The following is a 22,549-nucleotide window of genomic DNA, read 5'->3' as shown; positions in this document are numbered from 1 at the left end:
GTGTGGAGTGCTCCTGTTCACCAAGCCAATCAGCAAATGCCCTTTCCCAGGATACTCCATCCCATCCCTTTCCAACTCTACCCCAACAGTCAGCATTTTGTGCCTACTAAGCATGTCAAGTTTTCAATGGAGTTTCCCCCTGCCAGGTGAGTTTTTTGTACTTCTGAAACCTTTGGGGCTCCCCCAAGCCTGCTGATACCTCCCTCTTGTGCTTGGATACTGTTGTTTTGGCAACATAAGCCTAGGCCCTGGGAGAATGAATGGGCTATTAGTATATAATGATGATTTCTAACAGACCAGCCACAATATCCAGATGCAGGACATCGCCACTAGGGATGGAAGGATCTGTCAACATTGGCGCTCTTCTTTTCTCATTTTTCCAATCTTAAATGCAGTTCTCTACATTTCTGCGACAATTTGCCATTTTTAAAAAAATTCCTCATGAAATTCATCAGCATTTCAGTGCTCATTTCTCCTAATAGATACATGTTGTAGGGTTTTAACTACCATGCACATTTCTGCAACCAATTTTCCCCAATATAATGCATGTTTATATGTTCTTTGCCCTAATGTATTCATTTTTATGCACACTTGCCCCTAATATACACATTTTGTCAACATTGGTTGGAGATATGCATGACAAAATTCAGGTAAGTGTAAATTTCGAAGGATGGCTGTGTTTTCCTTCTCATGGTGTTTTGGAAAGTGCAAATCTGATAAAAGTTGCCTTTAAATGCAAACTGAATCTAATTTCTTCCCTCCCTAATCACCACTTTCCCACTTGATTTAAACTTTCCAATGCAGTAAGGAAGAAGGCAGCTGTGGCTCTTCCTATAGGTTGCTTCTCTGATCTTGTCATCTCTTCCCCCCTCCAAAAAACCCCTCCCTGACATGTTGTGCAGTTCTGGAAACCGAATTCTCTTTCAACGACTCATATCACTCGTTAAAACACAGACGCATCAACCAACAGAACTTATAACCAGAAGGCCATCGCAGCATTTTGGGGCAATCACTTCAGCCAGCTCATTGTGCATCATCCTTAGTTCTGGTGCTTATGGCAGAGATGGGGAACCTTTGGCCCTCCAGATGTTGTTGGACTACAACTCCCGTAATCCCTACTGGCCATCCTGGCTGGGGCAGACAGGATTTGGGAGTCCAACTATATTGGGATATGCCACAGCTCCTCATCCCTGGTTTAGAGAATGGGTCGTTCACTTCTTTGTCGAGTGAGGTACGAGATTGCACGCGTAGGGAGCTGGCCCAAAGGAAAATGCATCTGAGGGCCAAACTAGATGCAACATTACTAATGTGTCTGTGTTGGAATTGCTTTTTAATATGTTTTTTAACTTTTTTTTTTTAAAAAAAGATGTTTTAATATATTTTGAAGTGTTTTAGTGCTTTTGTTTGCTGCCCTGGGCTCCTACTGGGACGAACAGCAGGATATAAATCTAATAAATAAACAAACAAAATAATCATATATCATTAGCTCTAGTGCAGTGGTTCCCACACATTTTTGGGAACATTTTTTTGGACCACTTGAAATTTGCTGAAAGTCTAGGCCGACTACTTCATGATTTTTCTGCCTCTAATTGTAATGCACTGTGCTAGATTACGTATGATTTTGAATTCCATGTGTAAGGACACAAACCCACTTGGATGAAGCTTGTGGACTACTGGTGGTCCACAGCTTAGGAACCCCTGGATCTAAACTCCTTCCCAAACAGATATGCAGATGTTATGCTAGTGAGCCAGTCAACAGGAAAGAGGCACAACAGCAGAGGCAGCCCAAGATGGTGTTGGTTTATTTATTAAGTTGGATTTTGGTAGCTGGTGAACGAGGGAGGATAATCTATACATTGGGGTGAGGGATGGAAGGGAAGGTGGCGAGAACAAGGAGGAGCCAAAAGGCTCAAACTTTTTTCCATAACAATAAAAAAGAAATGAAAAGTAAGAACTCCTAAAAAGCATCTAGAGTGCAGACGGCAGCATTCTCTAGGAGTTGCCCTCCCCTACAGCTCCTATTAGCAATCAGCGGGCAAAGCGGCACCCCACAGGCAGGTGAGGGGGCACAGTTTGCAGCGCATTTTCCTATGCACTACAGGAGGCCAAAGCATGAGGGCCCCCACACACTAGGTTCTATGGCAAATGCTGTGTCAGCAATTTGGGGCAGGCGGGCAGGCAGGCCGCACAGGGCTTGTGTTCTGTGAGGGTGGGGCGGGCATGGTCTCCTCCGCACTTGGCATGTTTGTCACTGGGGCAGCTCTTTTCTCTCTGCGGAGATGCCTGGCCCATCCTTTTTGGCTCCCCCTCCAGCTCTCCTTGGCACCCCCTTCTCCCCCTGCTCCTTGTGTGTGTGTGGAGGGGATCCACCTGCTTCTCCACCCCCAAATAGCTTGGGGGCTGGCAACCCCCCCTTGTTGCGCTGTGTTGCTCTCACCGTTGCTCAGTGGCGGCAGGTGACTCCATGTCAATGGGGCAGTGGAATCCACTCCAGATTTTAGTCTGAACTTTCAAGGAGCTGACCTGGAGCCAGGCCTTGGTAGGTTCCCAGGGACAAGAGCTGAAGTTGTGCATTGCTCGGGAAGCAGGTGCCACTTTGCATCTCTTCTGGGTCCAAAGACGAAAGGGGCGGGCAGGGGAGTCGTGCAGCAACCACCCAGTGCACCTCCCCTGCAATAACTCACTTTCCCTGCAGCAAGTGCCACCTCTTTGTGGAAGCCCAGAGTGGATGCCTCCTAAAAGGAACCACGTATTGCTCAAGGCAGGAGACGCAGGTTCTGGCTTGGCTGGGAAGGACAGGCTGGCCGGAGGGGGGCAGGATTCCTTGAGCACTGGAGTGGGGGTGGGAATGGAGCAGCCAGTCCTGGCTGTGGTAGCACATCCTCTATTAGGATGGGCCCCACTCCTGCCTTTCTTTATCATGAAACTTGGCGGTGTGTGTGTTGGGGGAGGGGGAGAGATTTAGCTACACCCCAGCTAGGAGTGGTCCAGGAAACATTGGCAGATGCCACATCTGTGCTGAGTCTGGGGACCCTTGCTGGGCCCTCCCAAGTGCAGACATGTTGGGAAAGTATTGCCGTAACCCTCTGCACCTCTCCTGAGCGACAGATTGTGCTGGGTGGAGCCAGGCCTCGGCGCAAGCCGGCAGCTGCGCTCTTCCAATGGCAGGCAGCGTCCTGAGGATTTGGTGCAAGTGTGCCTGGCACACATTCACACACGTGTGCGTGTGTGGCTTGACAGAGGCTCACGCACTAGCCCTTCCTGCCCCCTCTCTTTCCCCACCCCCTCTGCATGTGTGTGTTTGTGTGTGCCTTTGCAAGAGAGAGAGAGAGAGAGAGAGAGGAGCCTGGGAGGTTTGCTCTGCTGATTCCCAATCCTGGCTCTTCCTACCTCCATTCCAGTCTGTGCAGCTCCTCAGGGAGCCAAGCCAGTACAATCCTGCTGAACAGCCCTAATGTATGTTTGCATAGTAGCTACCTGTATGTATCCTATACAGCAGGGTGGAGCAACTGTCCAGGTGACGCTTTCCACCCGGACCTGGCCAGGACACCCGGGAAGCCCTCTGCCGCTTCCTATTTCCCAGGCCTGAAGATCTTCCCCGGAAGCCAACGCTGGAGGCCCTCAAGGCCCCACCAGAGATGGGGAGGAGGGCTGAGCGGGGGGGGGGAAGGTGGTGGGGCGGTGGCTTGGGCAATGAGTTCTGTCCAGCTTACTCCTGTTTCAAGAGGCCGCGGCAGCGCGCCAAGCAGAAGGCGGCTTTGGGAAGGACACCACCTCCCTCCCCAAAACACACAACGGGATGCTTTCCCCTCTCCTGCGGCGTCCTCATCCAGGCTTTGAGTCAGGAGGAAGGACTGTAGCTCATGCGTCTGCGGTCGGTCATTCATGCGAATAAGACAGTAAAGTTGGCTCTCTTATGGAAATCATGCCATTAACCTAAAGAGTCATGGACAGCCAGTCCTGCCCCGGTGAGTATGCAGCTCCACTCTTCTGGCCGTGTGGGGAGCACAAGGGGGAGGGGGAGGTCAGTGGATTGGTGTCGAGGTGAGGCCCTGGTGGAAAAAGAGGAGAGAGAGAGAGAGATTAGAAGCACAAAAGGCCTGTGTTGCATACAGGACACTCCCCAGGGTTCAGCTGCTCTCATAAGGAACGTGAATGCTTACAGGGTTAAAGATACAGATCTACACCATACATTTAAAGCACATCATCCAATGTGCATTTAAAGCACATGACTTCTCCCCCCAAGAATCCTGGGAACTGCAGTTTTCCCCTCAAAAAGCCTCAAATTCCCAGCACCCTTAACAAACGACAGTTCCCAGGATTCTTTGGGGGAAGTCATGTGCTTTAAATGTGCGTTGGATGTGTTTTAAATGTATGGTGCCAACTTTTCAAGGCTCATTTCCAGGGAACGGGATTGTTGGAGGTGGGCTCGGGGACTCTTAAAGAGAATTCGCAGCACACTCTTTAAACTTCCCAGGATGCTCGGGGGCGGGGGAGAGGAACCATGGTCTAAGGCAGATAGAAAAGGCCAGTGCTGGTAGGCCTTTCACAATCCGCTGGCACAGTCTGCCCACTTTGAGGGGCTTTTGTTAAACGTTTCTGCCAAATTTCACCTAAAATGAAATTCGAGGCAAATGTGTTCTACTAGAGCAAACACTTGCTGAGGAATTCAGGGAGAAGACATTTGTTGTTGTTGAGGCTAAGGTAATCCCCAGCTTGCCACGGAATTTAAGTGAAATTTGGAGGCTCCTGTCTGGACAATGCATCTGATGAAGTCAAGGAGGAGCCAGTAAGAATTAGGGAAAGGTCTTAGGAAGGGGTAGAAATCACTCAACCCTCCCCTTACCCGGAGACTGGCCCCTGCTGCAGCTAGAGGGAGGGAGGGAAGGAAGGAGGGTCTGGGCTCACCTCCACCCCATTATGCTCCTCCCACCCCCTTTTGGAACAACCCTTTAGCTATGGTTTGTAGAAGGAAAGGGGGGGATGCATAGGCTAAAATCGGTCAGGGGATTGGCTTGTGGATTTCATTAAGGGCCCTTTGCCTTCTCCCCATAATTCATGCCCTAGACTGGCATATTTCATTACTGTGTGATAGCAAAAAAATAAATACTGCTTCTGGATACCAAGTTTCTAGCCCTTAAGGATGACTGCACTTTCCAAGGATGCTTCCTACAGTTCTGGGCAACCTGTGGGCCTTATTGGAAATGGGGCAAGAGCAACTCCTGTTTGGATTCTTTTGTTTGCATTCCAGAAGGAAGATAGAGTTAGGGTCCTCCAGCTGGTACCTTTACCTGTGCTCTTCTCTACCTAACTTCCTTCCATTGTAAAGTGATATGCTCAGGGAAGCTTATCTGCCCCTCCTTCCTTTGTCTTTTTTCTTCGACTGTCCAAGGAGAGAGCAGACATCTTTGTCTTTGCTGTCTCTCCTGAGCCATGAGGGCAATACCCAAGTCTGGCCATTGTGCCTCCAACTTACTTAGAACTAGGCATGCCTTTCCTATCTACTATGTATTTCTATAAATAAAGTAGCTTTTCTTATTTTACTGTTAAGTCTCAGTGATCTAAATGCAGGGTAAAAGCCTGCTTCTAAGGTAAAAATACACACTAGCACACATACAGCTCAGACTGCTGAGGATCTCTGCATATATATTTCCACAACAGCCCTCCAGATATTGTTGGATTCCCAGCTCCCCTCAGTCTCCCACAAGACGCAGTAATGGCCACCAGCTTGGATGGCTTTAAAAGAAGATTAGACAAATTCATGGAGGACAGGGCTATCAATGGCTACTAGCCGTGATGGCTGTGCTCTGCCACCCTAGTCAGAGGCAGCATGCTTCTGAAAACCAGTTGCCGGAAGCCTCAGGAGGGGAGAGTGTTCTTGCACTCAGGTCCTGCTTGCAGGCTTCCCCCGGGCACCCGGTTGGCCACTGTGAGAACAGGATGCTGGACTAGATGGGCCACTGGCCTGATCCAGCAGGCTCTTCTTATGTTCTTATGTTCTCAGCCAGCATGGCCAATGGCCACAGACAATGGGAGCTATAGCCCAACAACATCTGGAGGAAGACAGGCTCTCCACCACTGGCATATAAGGGCCAAGTGACAACAGTACCATATAGCATCAAAGAGCTGTGTGGGAGATCTTCCTCCACCATATACATGGGGGCGGGGAGTAAAGGATGGCAAAAGCAAGAGGAGACATTCCATATTACTCACCCACCCTTGGTGCTGAAAGAACCTTGGACAGCTCTGTGAAACTTTAGACTAAAACACACGATGGATTCCACAGTTCTACTAACATTGGAGCCACCAGTTGCCAGAGGGTTCACGCAACACAGTCTTTATTCCTGGAGCATCGCAGGTTCCCCATCTGTGCTATATAGGTTTATCCCTCATGCAATGGCAGCTGGTGACTCCAGGACATGGAGTCACCGGCCGCCACTGAGCAACTGTGAGAGCAATACAGCACAACAAGGACACAAGCAGGCACAGATATGCCCATGGAGCACAGGGAAGCCTCTGCCCACTCCCAACCAGATCTAGGAGGACTGCCAGGCTTTAACAGCAGTTTAGAAAGGGAGAGGTTCAGCAGCAGTCACTGCTCATGCCACAGTGCTGCAAGCAGTGGGAACAAATTCCCCCTTGCACTGTCGTCTGTACAGCTAAAGAAGGCCCAGGAGCCAAGCACTGCCTCACCTCCTCCCGGCAAGCTTCCAGATCCGTGCAGCAAGCAGAAGCTCAGCAGATGCCGCTTCTCTTACATCAGAGACCAGACAGAGCTATAGGTCAGTCCTACTACACAGTTGCCGGCCATCTGAGAACCTTCCAAGAATTGCCAGATCGCCTGAAGGCAGAATTTGCATGCTTTCAGTCATTGTATGAAGAAGGAAGAGATTGGGCAGAGGCAGCTTCTATCAGAGTGGGAGAAATGTGCCACTGTCCAATTTCACAGCAATGAAAACAAAGAGAGAGAAAGGCCTTGTACCCTAGCTGGTGTTTGGCAACGTGCAAACAGAAGATGCCTGTGCCTTTTGGATGAGGAAAACTAGGAGAGACTGTCACCTCCTTCAGAAGCAAACACCTGCTCATTTGCCTCCCTCTAGCATGGCCAGATGCAGCCAAAGAGGTCAGGGCTCCTGTGCCTTCCCTAGCTGGACAGAAGAGGGAAATTCAGCAAACGGGCAGCTGGTCATAAAAGGTGCAGGAACCCTGTCCACTTCGTGCCTGTCTTCCTCCCGGTCATCTGCTTGGAAAGGCACCAGCGTAGCCTTGGCAGACGGGAGGTTGCTGACTCTGCTCCACCTACACAGCCATGTCATCCCCAGCGCTGGGGCCCAGAAGGTGCCGAGAGCCCAGAACACAGTTCCCTGTGAGAAGAAGCAACCTGACAGCAACTTCAGAGAGTAGCAAAGGAGACCCCAGCTTGTGGGCATCTCTGAACACTTTGCAGGAAAGCTTTGTGACTCCCAGGGGAAGAGAGACCCCCCCACACAAATTCCCTGGTTACTGCCCTCTCCCCAAACAGATTCCCTTAGCCAATGGTCAGGAATCGGAGGGACTCCTCATCATGGGCATGTAAGGGCCCAGTGATAGCAGTACCACTGAGCATGCAAGAGCTGCATGGAACAGCACCATTACATATATATCAGAGGGGAGGAACTGGATTCAGCCCGTGGGCCGGATAACAATCTCCCCACCCCCTCGGGGGCGCAGTAGGATAGGTGGGCAGGGCTGAGGTCACAATGATGTCAGGTGACCTTTTTTTTGTGCCTTGCACGTGTCTTGCAGACACTATCTTGCATTGCGCTTTTGCACAGAGGTTTGCAGGAACAGCCTATCACCTGATTCACAGTATCTGCAAACCCCTTTTAGGCAGAGCCAAGTTTTTACCTGCCTCACATCTGATGTCACCGATGACATCCAGTGTAGGGAAGGTGGGCGTGGCTTGCAGTAGTGTAGTGGCCAATTCAGAAGTGCAGGGTGCCTTCATGAGAGTCACAGCCACACCCCTCCCCACCTTTTTGCTGCTGGGTTGAGAATGAGATCTTTGTTAATGCCTTCTCCCACAACGACAAACGTCCCTAGGAGCCAATAAGCATGAAAGGGAAGAGTGTTAGCTACTGAAAAGAGTCTTCTCAGTGGCTGACTCACCTCCTTTCACTCTGATTGGCTCCAATCAGCAGGAAAGGACAAGGAACCAGTGGCTAAGACACTCCCCTTTCATGCTGATTGACTCATTGGATGCTGGAGACATAGGAACCCTGCTGGCAAAAAAGTAAGGGGTCTAAGACCCCCCGAGACCCTGGATGACTACACCCCTGGTGGCTTGGCAGGCTAAATGGGGAGGCTTGGCCGTGCCCCTGACACAGACACATGAGGCAGTAAGGAGCAACAGAGACCATTCCCTCCAAGCCCTCTGCTCTTTGGGGCAAGCCTTACTTGAAATGCCCAGACTTTGGGTATGCTGGCAAGGATTGCTTCTTAGCGCAGAGTGCCCTGGGATGGCTAAGCATGACGGGATGAGTTATTTACATCACATTTTAGTCTTTAGGCGCCTTTAGTCACACAACTGTCATTGCATGAGGGAGGGTGCCGGGGGGAGAGGGATTATTCTGCAAATCCTACCCCCTCTGGCACGTCACTTTCCCTTTCTTTACAGGCTCCATTGAGTTTGGAAGGGAAAGTTCTGAAGTGGAGAGCCTCTTCTATGCGTTTGTACAATGAGGGGCTTAATCATGCAGAGGGGTGGCTCCCCAGTTCAGAACTTCATGGAGGGCTGAAAAGAAGGAAATGGGAAGGTGCTGGGGGGGCTTCCCAGCTCCCTCCCCTGCTCTCCCTTGCATGATGATTGTGGCGTGAGTAGGGAGGGATGTCTATTTCCTATCCATGCCAATTCTGCATTTCTTTATCAAATGTATATTCCGCCTTTCCTCCCGAAGGAGCCCAGGGCAGCCAATGTGTCCACAAAACAATATAACAACAACAAAACTCTTTCCATTTGCCTGTTCCATTCTGTGTCCATTTCTGTATTCACCTTTTTTAATCCATACAAAATTGTGTTCAAATAAATATTTTATCACAAAATAAGCGTTTACATACTATGCTAGCTTAAAGTACAGATTTGTAAATGTATTTTACCTTAAATATGTATATGTTAATGCATTTTGACTTTTCTTTTTTTTTGAGCTGAAAACTGTATAGCAAAATTCAGAGAAGTGTGAAATATGAAGGCCAGTTATGGTTTGGTCCATGTATTATTCTGGGAGACATGAATTAGATCAAATTAGACCAAATGAAATTATCCTGCATCCCTACTCTCTCTCTCTCTCTATGTGTGTTTGTGTGTGTGTATGAGAGAGAGAGAGAGAGAGAGTGGGGGGGAGTGTATAAAGACACTTGCAGATTGCATTAAAAGTGTATTGTGGTCTGGTTGCATATATTTCCACATCTGTCCTGTGAGATACATCCAGCACTCCCCTATAATTGAAGGCAGAGAGGGGTGGCAACTGGCCCAAGGTCATCTGGTCAAACAGGCATGGCACATGGCAAGTGCAAGGTGAAGAAAAAGCACATCTCTTGCTCTGCACATGAGTCTCCAGTGTCCTGAATATTCTACTCTCTCCCAAAGGCAAAACATACTTATCACTGAGCGAAAATGGCCGCCTCACTTTTGTGGCTACGAAACTGCAGCCACAAAATGGGGAAGAGGCGTGGCTGCTGACAAAGGCAAGGCCGTTTCAGTGACCAGCACTGCGGAGCATCTTGCTCCCGTGAAGCATGGATGGATGGTAAGGATGGAAAGATCGGTGTGTTTCAGTTCTGTCAGTTTCTCATTTTTCTAATCTTAAATTCAGTTCTCTACATTTCTGCAGCAATCTCCAATTTTAAAAAAACAGATCCCCATGAAAATTCTCCAGCATTTTAGTGAGAATTTCTCCTAATAAATACATTTTTGTATGTAGTTTTGACTAATGTACACATTTTTGCAAGCCATTTCTCATCATATAATTCATTTTTGCATGTTATTTTCACTCATATATTGATTTTTATGCACATTTCCCTATAAAATCTGCATTTTTCTCAACACTGGTTGGTTGGCAAACTGCATCGCAAAATTAGAATAAGTGTGAATTTCAAAGGATGGCAGTGTTTTTAGTTTTCATATTGTTTAGAAAAGTGCAATTTTTTTATATTTTGGCTTGAAATGTGAACTGAATTGAAATTCTCGCCCATCCCGGATGGACGGATGGATGCGCCCTCTCTGTGGCTGGCCTGTGCTGCTTGGTCTTTACTCCAGCAGGGTTTTCTCCCCCCTGCTAAGTATCTGCTACCTTATTTAAATGTTATGGGTTGTTTCCAATGCTAGTCCTACTCAGAGTAGACTTACTGAAGTTAATAGAGTAACCTAGGTTCATTCATTTCAATGGGTCCGCTCTGAGTGGGACTCTGTTGAATACAACCCAATGTTTGATCTGCGGTCTCTGTCTTTCTTCTACGTTTGCTGTTGTCATTGTGATGAATTTGTATTGTTTTATGTGATACTGCAATTTTAAAATGGTTGGAAGCTGCCCCGAGTAACACGTTGGAATCAGAAAGGTGGGAAAGAAATTCCTATATAAGAAATTAAATAAATGTCAGCTATTTTGGGAAGGACAAGGGCCGTGGAGGCTCCCCAATGTCAATGGAGTAGTAAATCCTCTCTGGGTTTTAGTCTCAGCTCAGCACCTTGACCAGCTCCTTGAAAGTTTGGACTAAAACCTGGAGCGGATTCACAGCCCCACTGACATCAAAGCTACCAGCCTCTACTGGACTGGGGTAAATTTCAAAGTGTGTGTGGGGGAAGACTGCGAAACTCACTGGCACTCCTCCTGAGTTGGCAGCTGCCATATTTGTGCCCCCCCTCAGCATGCTGACAGCAATGCTACATCATGATATACTGTTGCTTCAAAGAGCATCCTTAGGGGGAGGTGGGAGGAAATGCAACCGCCAGCCTGGAAGGAATGGGAAGGAGCGACAGAGAATTTTCTGCCCCCATCCCAAAATGTGGAAGAGGAATGGTAGTTTGCCACCCCGTTTCCCAGGCGAAACTCTCATCAACCACCCCAGTTGGGCCAAACCTTTAGCCTTTCAAAAATTTGGCTCAGCACTAGCACTGTGTGTGGGGGGGAACCCACTAAATGTTGAAGGGTTCCTGTGATTGTCAAAGTAACCATCTGCCAGAAGAGGCAGCCTGGGGTGGTCTTCCTGTCTTCCAATCACCCTCATCTGGGGTTGGGTAATTCTGTTGCATCAGCCCTGATTCAGAGATGGTGGAGAACACCTCCCCAAGGGAGGCTGCCTACTGCAACTCTGCCTGAACCACTGCTCTGGGTTTGCCAGTCAGGAAGTATACTGAGAATAGTAGTTCATGGAGGGCTCTGTTGGGAGTGGGTAGTTCTCTACACCGACACACGCTAAAATTAAGCCTTTGTGGGCGTAAGAGTACAGCGCATTTCCTTCTTTTAAATTCAAAGCACAAGAATGCTTCCTCTGCCAGAAGGCTGAGAAACACACTGCTCTACGGACTTATCATGACGAGTACTCTCCTCCCACCAGACCCCCCAAAAGACACAGAAGCCCTTTGCAGGTACTCATGTGTCTAGGGAAAGGTGATAGTTCAAGGGGAGAACAAATGCTTTGCATGCAAACAGTCCCAGACGCTGGAAAGCTGCTGCCAGGGAAAGTATCCAGTACTAGCTAGGAGGACTGACAGTCTAAGGTCCAATCTGCACAATACACTGAAAGCTCATTTAAAGCACATGGCTTCCCCCAAAGAATCCTGGGAACTGTAGTTTTTTTAGAGGGTGCTGGGAATTGTAGCTCTGTGAGGGGTAAACTACCATTCCCAAGATTCTTGTTTGGTGAAAGCCATGTGCTTTCAATGCACGGTAAACATGCTTTAATGCATGGTGTGCATGTGCCCTAACTTGATGCAAGGCAGCTTTCTGTGTTCCAAGAATGAACAACGGGGAGAGTGGGCTGCACCCTCCCAATCTACATGCATTCATTACAGCAAAACGAAGATGAGGAGTTTGTGGCTCTCCAGGTGTTGCTGGACTGCAAGCCCCATCATTCCTGACCATTGGCCATGCTGGCCGGGGCTGATGGGAGCTGGGAGTCCAACAATGTCTGGAGGGCAAAGGTTCTCCATACCTGCATTAGAATGTCTGTGGAAAGTCCCTGTGCTTATAGCTCTGGGCGTGCGTATGTCGGGGGGGTGGGCTTCCAACAGATAGCTTTAAGCATGCACACAAAAGCCTGTTACCTCCACCTATGTTTGTCCATCCTCCAGAAACGACCGCCTAAAACAAATCTATAGTGGGCACCTAGCAGGAGTAGAGGGACCTGTCCTGCTGCAATTAAAGCTGCCACCCAGTCAAAGAATCTTGGATGGTGAACCGTGCGAGTTTCAGGGCAGCCTTGTATTTCACAACTTGCCTGGCAGCCACAGTCAGGGTAGCTGACGCAGTGCCTTCCAGATGTTGCTGGACTACAATTCCTATCTTCCCTGTCCAGCACTCATGCTGGTTGAGGCTGATGGGGGTTGTAGTCCAACTGGTGGTGGCTGGTGCCCATTGGGACTGGCGGGTTGGAAGGCAGGCAGGGAGGCCAACAGCCAGAACCAATGCCAGGCAGAGTCAATGGATCCTGGCAGCACTAGAGGAGGAAGCTGGCAGCCAGGGCCACCCCTTGGGCGGGTTGCAAGGAGGAAGGCAGGTTGGTGGGGCAGCGCCCCACTTGCCCACTGAGTCCAACAGCTTCCAGAGGGCCCCACATTTGCCAAGCTGGTGCCCTCCAGCTGTTTTGGACTACAGTCCCCATCCGCCGATTGAAGCTGTAACCCAAAACTTCTAAAGGGCACCTGCTTGGCGAACGGTTGCCATGGATGATCAGGGTTATTCTGCCCCTTACCAGCCCATTTGATGGAAGGGCAGTGATGTTGCCTTTCATTAAGCTGTTAGGAGGCCAGTCACCTACATTTCCCTTTTGGCGTTAAAGAGGAGGAGCCTTCTAGCCCGGAAAACCCAGGCTACTCTTCTCTGAACAGCCTAGCACATGAAGGTGGCAGGCTCATTGCTCTGGAGGCGGGGCCTATTGATAAGGCTGCTTTGGGACTCTTCTTTTGGGGCACCTGTCCCAGGGCCAAGGACAGAGGGCAGGCCTTCCACACATGGACTGATATATGGACCATCTGAATGAATGAGAGCCAGCGGGACGAAGTGGTGAGAATGCTGGACTACGACCTGGGAGACCAGGGTTCGAATCCCTACTCAGCCATGAAGCTCACTGGGTGACCTTGGGCCAATCACTGCCTTGCAGCCTAACCTACCTCACAGGATTGTTGTGAGGATAAAATGGAGAAGGGAAGAACCATGTATGCCACCTTGAGCTCCTTGGAGGAAAGGTGGGAATAAATGGATGGATGGATGGATGGATGGATATTACAGGCAAAGGTCAGTGCCTACAAGGGAAACTGTGTTACCACAGTTTGCACACCGCCTGCCCTCCCCAGCTGCTAGTAAGAACAAAGGGGTGTTTACCTCCAAAGAGGCCACTCGAGGGGCGGGGGTGGGTTGTGGTGTCACTGCTTCCCCCTTTTCAGGCTGGCTCGTTTCACTATCTGAGCCCCCATCCTGCCCCCGAGAAGCTCCGATCGTGAGACACTCTCTTGAGCCTCCTCCTGGGTAAACAGCAGCAAGAGACAGCAAAGCGGCAGAATGGCCATGGACAATCCCATGGGGGTGGGCGGACACACAGACAGAGAGACACAAGGAGAAGGAGAGTCAGATGGCAGACCAGCACTGTGGGCAAAGTGTCTGAAGGTGGCAGGAGGAGAGGAGGCCCTGGGCCGGGGCAAAGGAAGAGACGACAGAGAGGATGCAGCCAGAGCCCAGGGCTGAGCCGCCCGCAGGGCTCAGCTACCTTGCTGCTTGTACGCTCCTGCTGCCAAGTGGCATATTTCAGGAAGTGACTGGCCTCAGCTTCCAGCTCATGAGACTCCTGCAGGGGGCCCTCGATAATCACCTCTTCGTGTTGCCGCCCGTCGCCCGTCCCGTCAGTTCCCAGCCGCCGCACCACCTTCCGGATAATCTGTCAGAGGCAAGTGCAAACATTAAGCGGGCACTTTGAGGTCTCCTCTTGTCTTAAGCTCCTCCTTCTTTCCCTTAAAATCGCCACCAACTCTCCCTTCCTGCCCCTTACGCCTGGAAGGCCTTCCCAGAACTCCTACATAAAGATCCCTTATTTCAGAACCCGAATTTTCTGTGAAGTTTTCAACTTATACCCCTAGTCCAGAGCTTCTCAAACTGTTTTTCCCCATTGACCACTTGAAAATTGCTGAGGGTCATGGCAGACCACTGAATAATTGTTCTGCCCATTGTAGCAATTGCAGTGCACTGTGCCAGATGCTGTTTAATATTTCATTATGTTTTTACAGACACGCCGTGGACCACCTAAATGAAGTTTGTGGATCACCAGTGGTCCACAGGCCACAGTTTGGGAACCCTTGCCTTAGTCCTCACTTCCAACCGAAAGAGAATTTAAATACATTTAATTGCATTTGCTCCCATTCACTCATTGGGAAAGGTCTATAGCTCAATGGTAGAGCATCTGCTGTGCATGCTGGAGGTCCCAGGTATGTGAGGAACCTTTGAATCATACAGAATAAAATAGTAGAGTTGGAAGGGGCCTATAAGGCCATCAAGTCCAACCCCCTGCTCATTGTAGGAATCCAACTTAAAGCATCCCTGATTCGTGGCTGTCCAGCTGCCTCGTGAATGCCTCCAGTGATGGACAGCCCACCACCTCCCTAGGCAATTGATTCCATTGTCGTACAGCTCTAACAGTTAGGAAGTTTTTTCTCATGTCCAGTTGAAATCTGGCTTCCTGCAACTTGAGCCCATTATTCTGTGTCCTGCACTCTGGGATGATTGAGAAGAGATCCCGGCCCTCCTCTGTGTGGCAACCTTTCAAGTACTTGAAGAGTGCTATCATATCTCCCCTCAGTCTTCTCTTCTCCAGGCTAAACATGCCCAATTCTTTCAGTCTCTTCTCATAGGGCTTTGCTTCCTGTCCCCTGATCATCCTCACTGCTCTCCTCTGAACCTGTTCCAGTTTGTCTGCATAGTTCTTAACGTGTGGCATCCAGAACTGGACACAGTACTCAAGATGAGGCCTAACCAGTGCTAAATACAGGGAAACTAGTACTTCACACAGTTTGGAAACCATACGTCTGTTAATGCAGCCTACAACAGCATTTGCCTTTTATGCAGCCATATCACACTGCTGGCTCATATTCAGCTTGCGATCAACAACAATCCCAAGATCCTTCTCACATGTAGTATTGCTGAGCCATGTATTCCCCATCTTATAGCTGTGCACTTGGTTTCTTTTTCCTAAGTGAAGAACTTTGCACTTATCTCTGTTAAATCTCATTCTGTTGTTTTCAGTCCAGTGCTCCAGCCTCTCAAGCCTCTCAAGGTTGATTAACTACAACTCCCATCATCCCCAGCAAGCATGGCCAATGGCAAGGAGTGATGGGACTTGTCATTCATCAACAACAGAAGGCCCAAAGGTTCCCAATATTGAGCTAGACAATATTGAGCTAGATGGAGCAATGGTCCGACTCATTATAAAGCAGCTTCCTAGGTTCCTATGCACCCTGGCTTCTACATCACTTCCCCTTCTTCCATTGTTTTCCTTCTATCATATTTATTATTGTAGCAATATAAATACCCAGCACTTAGACAACACCTTTGGGATGTTCAAAGGCCAAGAGAATATTTTATTTTCCCTTGTGGACTAAATTGTACATAGTTTGTCTTACTATAACCCAGGGGTGGCTACTCTCTCCAGATGCTGCTGAACTACAGCTCCCATCAGTCTCAGCCAATACAGCTCATGGTCAGGGATGATGGGAGCTGTAGTTCAGCAGCATCTGGAGAGTCACAGAGTAGCCACCCCTGCTATAACCTTTACAACAGCTTTCTTCAAAATGGTGCCCTCCAGATGTTTAGGACTACAACTCCCATCCACCTCAGCATCATATGGGCGTGTGAGCGAGGCTGAAGGAAGCTCTAGTGCAGAACATCCAGAGACAACCAGGTTGGCAAAGGCTGCCTTACAATGAAGTGTAGTGTAGTGGCAAATTCAGAAGTGCAGGGTCCCTTCATAATAGTCACAGCCATGCCCCTCCTAAGATTATAGAATAATCTGGCCAGGCTTGAATGCTGCTCTCTGCTCCTCTGTCCCTGTTACCATTTGACTGTCCTTTCTTACTGGCAGAGATACTGCTTGAATTACTGAATTCAGCATCTACACATTTATCTCCTGCTGATACCAAACTGCTTGATGATGTAGAGGGGATACTATCATCAGGATTCACTGTCTCTTCTGCAATTACAGAGTACTCACTCACTTCACAACCTGGCTTCTTGAAGTAGGAACTGATAGGAACTCCTTTCACTCTGATTGGCTCCAATCAGCAGGAAACGACAAGGAAGCAAGTTAGAATACTCTTCTCAGCAGGTAACACACTCCACTTTCATGCTGATTGGTTCATAGGACACTGGAGATAAAGGGGCCCTGCTGGGACCTGGCTGCAAAAAAAGTAAGGGGTCTAAGACCCCTTGAGACCCTGGACGACTATACCTCTGACAACGACCCTGTAAGATAGGCCAGTATATTGCCTCCATAACACAGGCGAGAGACGGTCACTTGCTTAAGTTCACCTGGTCAGTTTAGAGGCAAGATTCAAACTAGGGGCTTCTTGGTTGTTGGCTTCTGAAGAGAACTTCCCTGTTAGTCCGACTTGAAGGGGTTTGTTTGCCGTGCCCCACCCCCCCACCCCCGCTGAATGTACTGGATGTTGGATGCTGAGATCAAGAGGGGGTGTTGTTATTCGGTCTTGCATATGGACTCTCACTCACACCGGTCTTTGTGCAAGGGTGGGAAGACTCATATCGCGAGTTTCCATCTGAAGGCGCACTTTTTGGACTATACAGATGAGAAGCCTTATTGTAACTGACTTAGTCTCTATGTTATTGTATAGCTTTCTTGCTTAGTGTTTGGTGTTTTTGATGTTTTATATGCTTTTTGCTTTGTACGTCGCTCAGAGTGGCTGGGTAGCCAGCCAGATGAGCGACTAAGAAATCGAATAAATAAATAAAATAAATAAATTGGTTCACAGCTTGGACTCTTGGGCAGCAATTCTACAAACACTTGCTAGGGAATAAGTCCCACTGAACACAGATAGACTTACTTCTGAGAAAGCATGTACAGGAATGAAACACTAGCTACTATACTGCATCATCTCTACAATTTAGATCAGCCTTCTCTAACCTAGTATCCTCCAGGTATAAATGCCATGCACATTGATAGTGCTGTAGTAAAATAACAACAGATGGAAGAATCTGTCAGTTTCAGTTCTTGTCATTTTTCCACCTTCAGTTCTTCACATTTCTGCAGCATTTTGCATTTTTTTAAAAAAAATCCTCATGAAAATTCATTGGCATTTTAGTGCTCATTTCTCCCAACAAACACATTTTTGTATGTAGTTTTGACTAATGTACACATTTTGCAAGCCACCATTCCTCCTACTGTGCATTTTTGTATTTTATCTTCACTCATGTTTTCATTTTTATGCACACCTCCTAATATATGCATTTTTGCAAACATTGCTTACTTGGAGAACTACATCACAACACTTGGATAAGTGTGAATTTCGAAGTTTGCCTGTGTTTTGATTCTCATATAGTTTCAGAAAATGTAGATTTGAGAGATTAGGCTTTAAATGCAAACTTAACTGAATTTCTCCCCTGTCCCAGAAGGGCTTCTTCTGGGAGGAAGGGCAGGATATAAATTTAATAAATAAAATAAAAATAATAATTGCAAACACTTGCACAGTGTCATCCCCCCTTTCCATGGGGTGGCCAATATTTTACAATATTTCACATACTCCTAAATCTGTGTGCTTTGCAAAAATATTTCACAATATTATTTAACTTGATATTTTACAATATTTCACATACTCCTATGTCCTTTGCAAAAATATTTTAGCAGAGTTGCACAAGTATGCTGCTAACGAAGCAGATGCAGAATCACATCATAGATGAACGTATCAGCTATATCCATCACCCAACCTTTCTTCCAATTCCATCCATCTAGCGTTTCTCTTGCTCTTGCATGCATGCATATGAGCACACTTGCACGCACATGCGTGCACACAAACACATCTAATCTTACATCCAGACCAAAAGATGCCCAGAATAAGAATTGCTCCATATTACTCAAGGCAAGTAAGCCAAGCTGCATCCTACACAGCAAACCAAGGCACCCCTTTCCTTTCCCATCTGCATACACACACCAGAAGCCCCCCTCCCCCAAAACGACAAACTCTCTGGGAGAGAAACTGCTTATTCCTCCCAGGGTTTCTGGACTTGAGTTCAAATCCCCAACTAGCTGTGCATCTAGGTGACCTGACCTACCGCCCAGGGACATGGCCAGCACAATACAGGATAAAGAGTAAGCGTGCCACATGGACGTCTTTCAAGGAAAGGAAGGCTGACAACATGATAAATACGTGATTAATGAATGGAGCAAACACTTGCATAACGAAAAACAAATTCTGGAGGCACTCATTTGGATTGTATCCAGCAACCTGCTTTCCCTGCCAACGAAGCCTCTCTGGCCCAGAGCATGGAGAGAGAGGACAGGTTTTATGTGGCCCTTTCAAGGGCTTTTCAGGGAGGCCGGTGCCAACTGACCTAGCTTCCTCCTCCTCATCCCTCTTGCTGCCCCTTCCCAACTCCCCCCACCGGCCCAGACTCACCTTCTTGGTGATGATGTTGCCTTGTTCATCTGTGAACTGTTCTTCTGTCACTTGTTCCCCTGGAACATCTAGCACTTCGTTACCCTGGAGGATTGGGAAAGCAGAGAGCAGGTTTGGTGGTGGTGGGGGATTACCAAGTCCTTGACACGCCCAGAGCTGGCACAGAGCAGTGGAGGTTCCCTGTGAGCCCTACGGGCCCAAACGCATTTAACTCTCAGGACGAAGCCAGCTCTCCGTGCCCCACCCTGGCCCTTGGTGCCCTTCCATCACGCTGCCAACTACGCCTGGCACTGTGTCCTCGCAGTGGCGCCGAGCAGGCCAGGGAGAAAAGAGCACATGCTGGACGGGCACCAGCACCACTCGCCCTTGGGAGCACTCCTCCGCCAGCTACCTGGACGATGATGCGCCGCCGCACCGTGCGGGTGGAGACAGCCTCCTCATCGTCACTCAGCCCCTCGCTCTCCCCCAACTCCTTGTCCAGCTCCTGGTGGATCTGCTTCAGCACAAAGCGGAAGGAGCCCTGGGCGATGTGCAAGAGGTTCTGGCAGCTGACCAGGAAGAAGCCCAGCAGGACCAAGCTGATGAGCAGCTGGGTCAGGAAACCCCACATGGTGGCTGGACTGCCTGCTTCCACCCCCCCACCCTGACCCTCCCCAACCAGGCCTAACGCCTGCCTGCCCTCATGGCAGGAGGGCACTGCCCAGGCTGCTGGCAGGAGCAGTCTCTGGCTCAGGACTGGGAAGTGGGGGGAGGGAAAGGCTGCTGTAATCCTAGCCTGCCCCCGAGACCAGCTGCTCGGAGGCACTCGGCCAACCCTCCCTGCCCCCGCCTTCGGCTAGGAGGCTCCAATAGAGGGGTCTGTCAAAGTCATCTAGGGGTCTGCTGAAGTCCTGGCAGGCCTCCCGTGCCTTCAGAGAGTGGGCTGAGCTGTCTTTGAGGCCGAGGAGGGGGGCAGGGATGAGCAGAAGGCCGACCAAGGCCTGCAATACAGTCTGGATCTCCTGGCAATTTGAGGCACTGAGCGGCTAGGCACAGCCTCGACGGAGCTGTCCAGGAGAGGGCCGTTTGCCTGAGTCCAGCACAGCTACCTAGCGCCCTCTGGCATCTTGGGTGGCTCTATTTCTGGTTCTGGGTGAGAACCAAGCACTACCCAATTAGGAAGCAAGTGGCGAGGCTGACCAGGCAGGCAGGCAGGATATAAATAGAGCAGTAAGGCTAAATGGGACGTTGAGCCCATGGCCAGCCAGACCCCCCTCCCTCCTCCCCTCCAGCTGGAGCCAAGGGAGCTCGTTCTTGTTGGGAGTGCAAACCTCAGCAAGGCAGAGCTTCCTAGTTATTTCGCCGACTGCTACCCCACTTTGGGGGAGCCAAAGGGTTCCATGTGGCAAAGCTGGCAAAAAGCTAACAATGAGAATGCTACCACCATTCCATAAGAAGCAAAAAGTGAAACAAACGAGAAGCAACGGAGCCAAACAGAATACCATCAGGCAGCTCAAGCACTGCTGAAAGCCCCCTGAAATAGAACTCTCTTGATACCAATGCCTAAAAATTTGCAGAGCAGAATTTCCTTTCCACTGCCTTAATCCACCACCCCCATCTCCACCCACCAAAGAGTCTGCAATATCGGTCTGCTTCGCAGGGTTTTTTTTTAAGGAACGCTGAGCTAAAGCACAAGAAGCACATTGGATGCTTGAATGGAGCTAATTAGCTCAAGTAGTTCTCACAACTATGTAAAGGAGGCCTAGTTTTTGGTATCCCCATATTACAAATGGAGATAGCTTCAGAGCTATCCTTCTGTCTTTTCCAAGGGTCAGAGTTCTGTTGTGTGCAGAGTGATCGATTGGGCAGATGAATCTATCACGACTTGGCACACCACCTGGAGGATACCATTTTATCAATTTTGTTGGGGGGTTAATCCATTTTTAAAATTAAGTGCTAAATCAAATTTGATTTTTTTTAAAAAAAAACACCCTACTTCATTTCTGTCTTCATTTAGTCTTCAGTTCTGCAAATCTGCCCTAAAAGCACCTTCTCTGCCCACTTGCCTATATTATGCTCACTAGTGTTTACCGAACATGGGGGTGGAAAACACACAAAAAGTCCTCTGCCTGCTTCACACTCACCCACCCCAAAGTATAGGAAGCCAAAGGCAATTGCAATTCTGCTTGTAGCTTAAACTGGAAGAGGAGTAACTGGGGAGCACTAGCGGGAAGCAATAAGAACTGCCTGTTTGGAAGCCACCCAGTGGTGATTTCCCTCATTGGTGCTGTGAGCCTATATGTGCAGGCTGAAACTGGCACCTTTGCAAGCTATAATGTAATATGTGCAGTTGGAGGAAGCCATGATATTGGATGCACATCAGCTGTTAAACTTTGCAAGGGGCTTAGAGAGATTCAGCAGGCCAACCTTATTCCAACTGGCTGCATTTAAAAGTTAGCTACACAGCAAGAGTGTCAGGCAGTACAGGTTTTTTTTATGTTACTGTAAGCCACATTGGTTGGGATGTGCCCCCAAAGGCTGTCTATAAATGATTTTTTAAACAAATTAGGGATGGAATGATCTTTCAATTTTGGTTCTCTCAGTTTCTAATTTTTCTGATCTTAAATTTGCTTCTCCACATTTCTGCAGCAATTTGCTATTTTTTTTAAAAAAAACAAGAAAATTCTTCAGCTTTTAGTGTGAATGTCTCCCAGTAAATACATTTTTGTATGCAGTTTGACATTTTTGCAAGCAATTTATCCAAATACAATGCATTTTTGTATGTTATTTTCACCAATATCTTTATTTTGTGCACACTTTCCCCTAATATATGCATTTTATATGCATTGCTTGGTTGGTGAACTGCATTGCAAAATTCGGTAAGTGCCAATTTCAAAGGATGCCTATGTTTCAGTTCTCATATTGTTTCGGAAAGTGCAAATTTGATAAATTCAGCTTTAAATGCAAACTGAACCAAATTTCTCCCCCATCCCCAAAATGAATAAATAAAAACATGTGGAGATGGGTAACTTTGCATTCCCTACCGTCGTTTGTCCAAATAAGCTGCTGTCAGCTTCTTCCAGCCACTTAGCCAGGCCCTGCCGTCGCCCAGGCTGGAGCCCCCAATCTCTGTGCAGTGGGGGGCTCTCCTTCTCCTCTGACAAGTCAATCCTCATGTGCTCCAGCCTCTCCCGCTCTTGGTCCCGAACTCTGTAGGTCACTGATTGCCGCAGTGCTGGAGGGCTCAAAGACAACCCCTTAGGTAAGTCTGACAAGCTGGAGATGAAGGTGCTCTCCATGGTCCAGTCGCCTAGCCTGGTGACAGAGGACAGAAAGAGAGGCTCACAAACTCAAGCCTTCCTTGCAAAGTGCAAGTGAGCAAAGGATGACTCAGCGGACTGCACACAGGAACACTGGAAATTGCCTTACCTAGGGAGGTGGTGGGCTCTCCATCACTGGAGGCATTCAAGAGGCAGCTGGACAGTCACCTGTCAGGGATGCTTTATCTTGGATTCCTGCATTGAGCAGGGGGTTGGATTTGATGGCCTTGCAGGCCCCTTCCAACTCAACTATTTTTTGATTCTATGAGTCAGACCATTGGTCCATCTAGCGCAGTACTGCCTATATCCCAGCTTAGCTAATGGCCAAGGATAATGGGAGTTGTAGTCCAATAATATCTGGGGACCCACGGTTGAAGAACACTGG

The 22,549-nt window shown here is 48.6% G+C and overlaps 1 protein-coding gene across 13 annotated transcripts in view; it reads right to left on the bottom strand.

Annotated features, from left to right (window-relative positions):
• Positions 1-1,779: 1,779 nt before the first annotated feature.
• Positions 1,780-22,549, bottom strand: part of ANK1 (ankyrin 1) — a 271,938-nt gene continuing 251,168 nt past the window's right edge. For 11 of the 13 annotated variants that reach the window (XM_061592462.1, XM_061592466.1, XM_061592468.1 and 8 more), the window contains 5 exons: positions 21,889-22,159; positions 18,866-18,949; positions 14,062-14,127; positions 13,578-13,717; positions 1,780-4,052 (listed from right to left, as the gene is read on the bottom strand). In XM_061592462.1, the coding sequence (XP_061448446.1) occupies positions 13,619-13,717; positions 14,062-14,127; positions 18,866-18,949; positions 21,889-22,159 (520 nt within the window). In that variant the 3' untranslated portion in view covers positions 1,780-4,052; positions 13,578-13,618. Of the gene's footprint in view, positions 4,053-13,577; positions 13,718-14,061; positions 14,128-18,865; positions 18,950-19,256; positions 19,681-21,888; positions 22,160-22,549 lie in introns of those variants that run through there. The other 2 variants (XM_061592474.1, XM_061592467.1) reach the window with 2 other exon arrangements.

This window comes from Rhineura floridana, chromosome 12 (genome assembly GCF_030035675.1).
Source record: "Rhineura floridana isolate rRhiFlo1 chromosome 12, rRhiFlo1.hap2, whole genome shotgun sequence".
NCBI classification, from domain to species: Eukaryota; Metazoa; Chordata; class Lepidosauria; order Squamata; family Rhineuridae; genus Rhineura; species Rhineura floridana.
The sequence above is the reverse complement of the archived record's forward strand: the minus strand, read 5'-3'. Positions and strand labels throughout refer to the sequence as shown.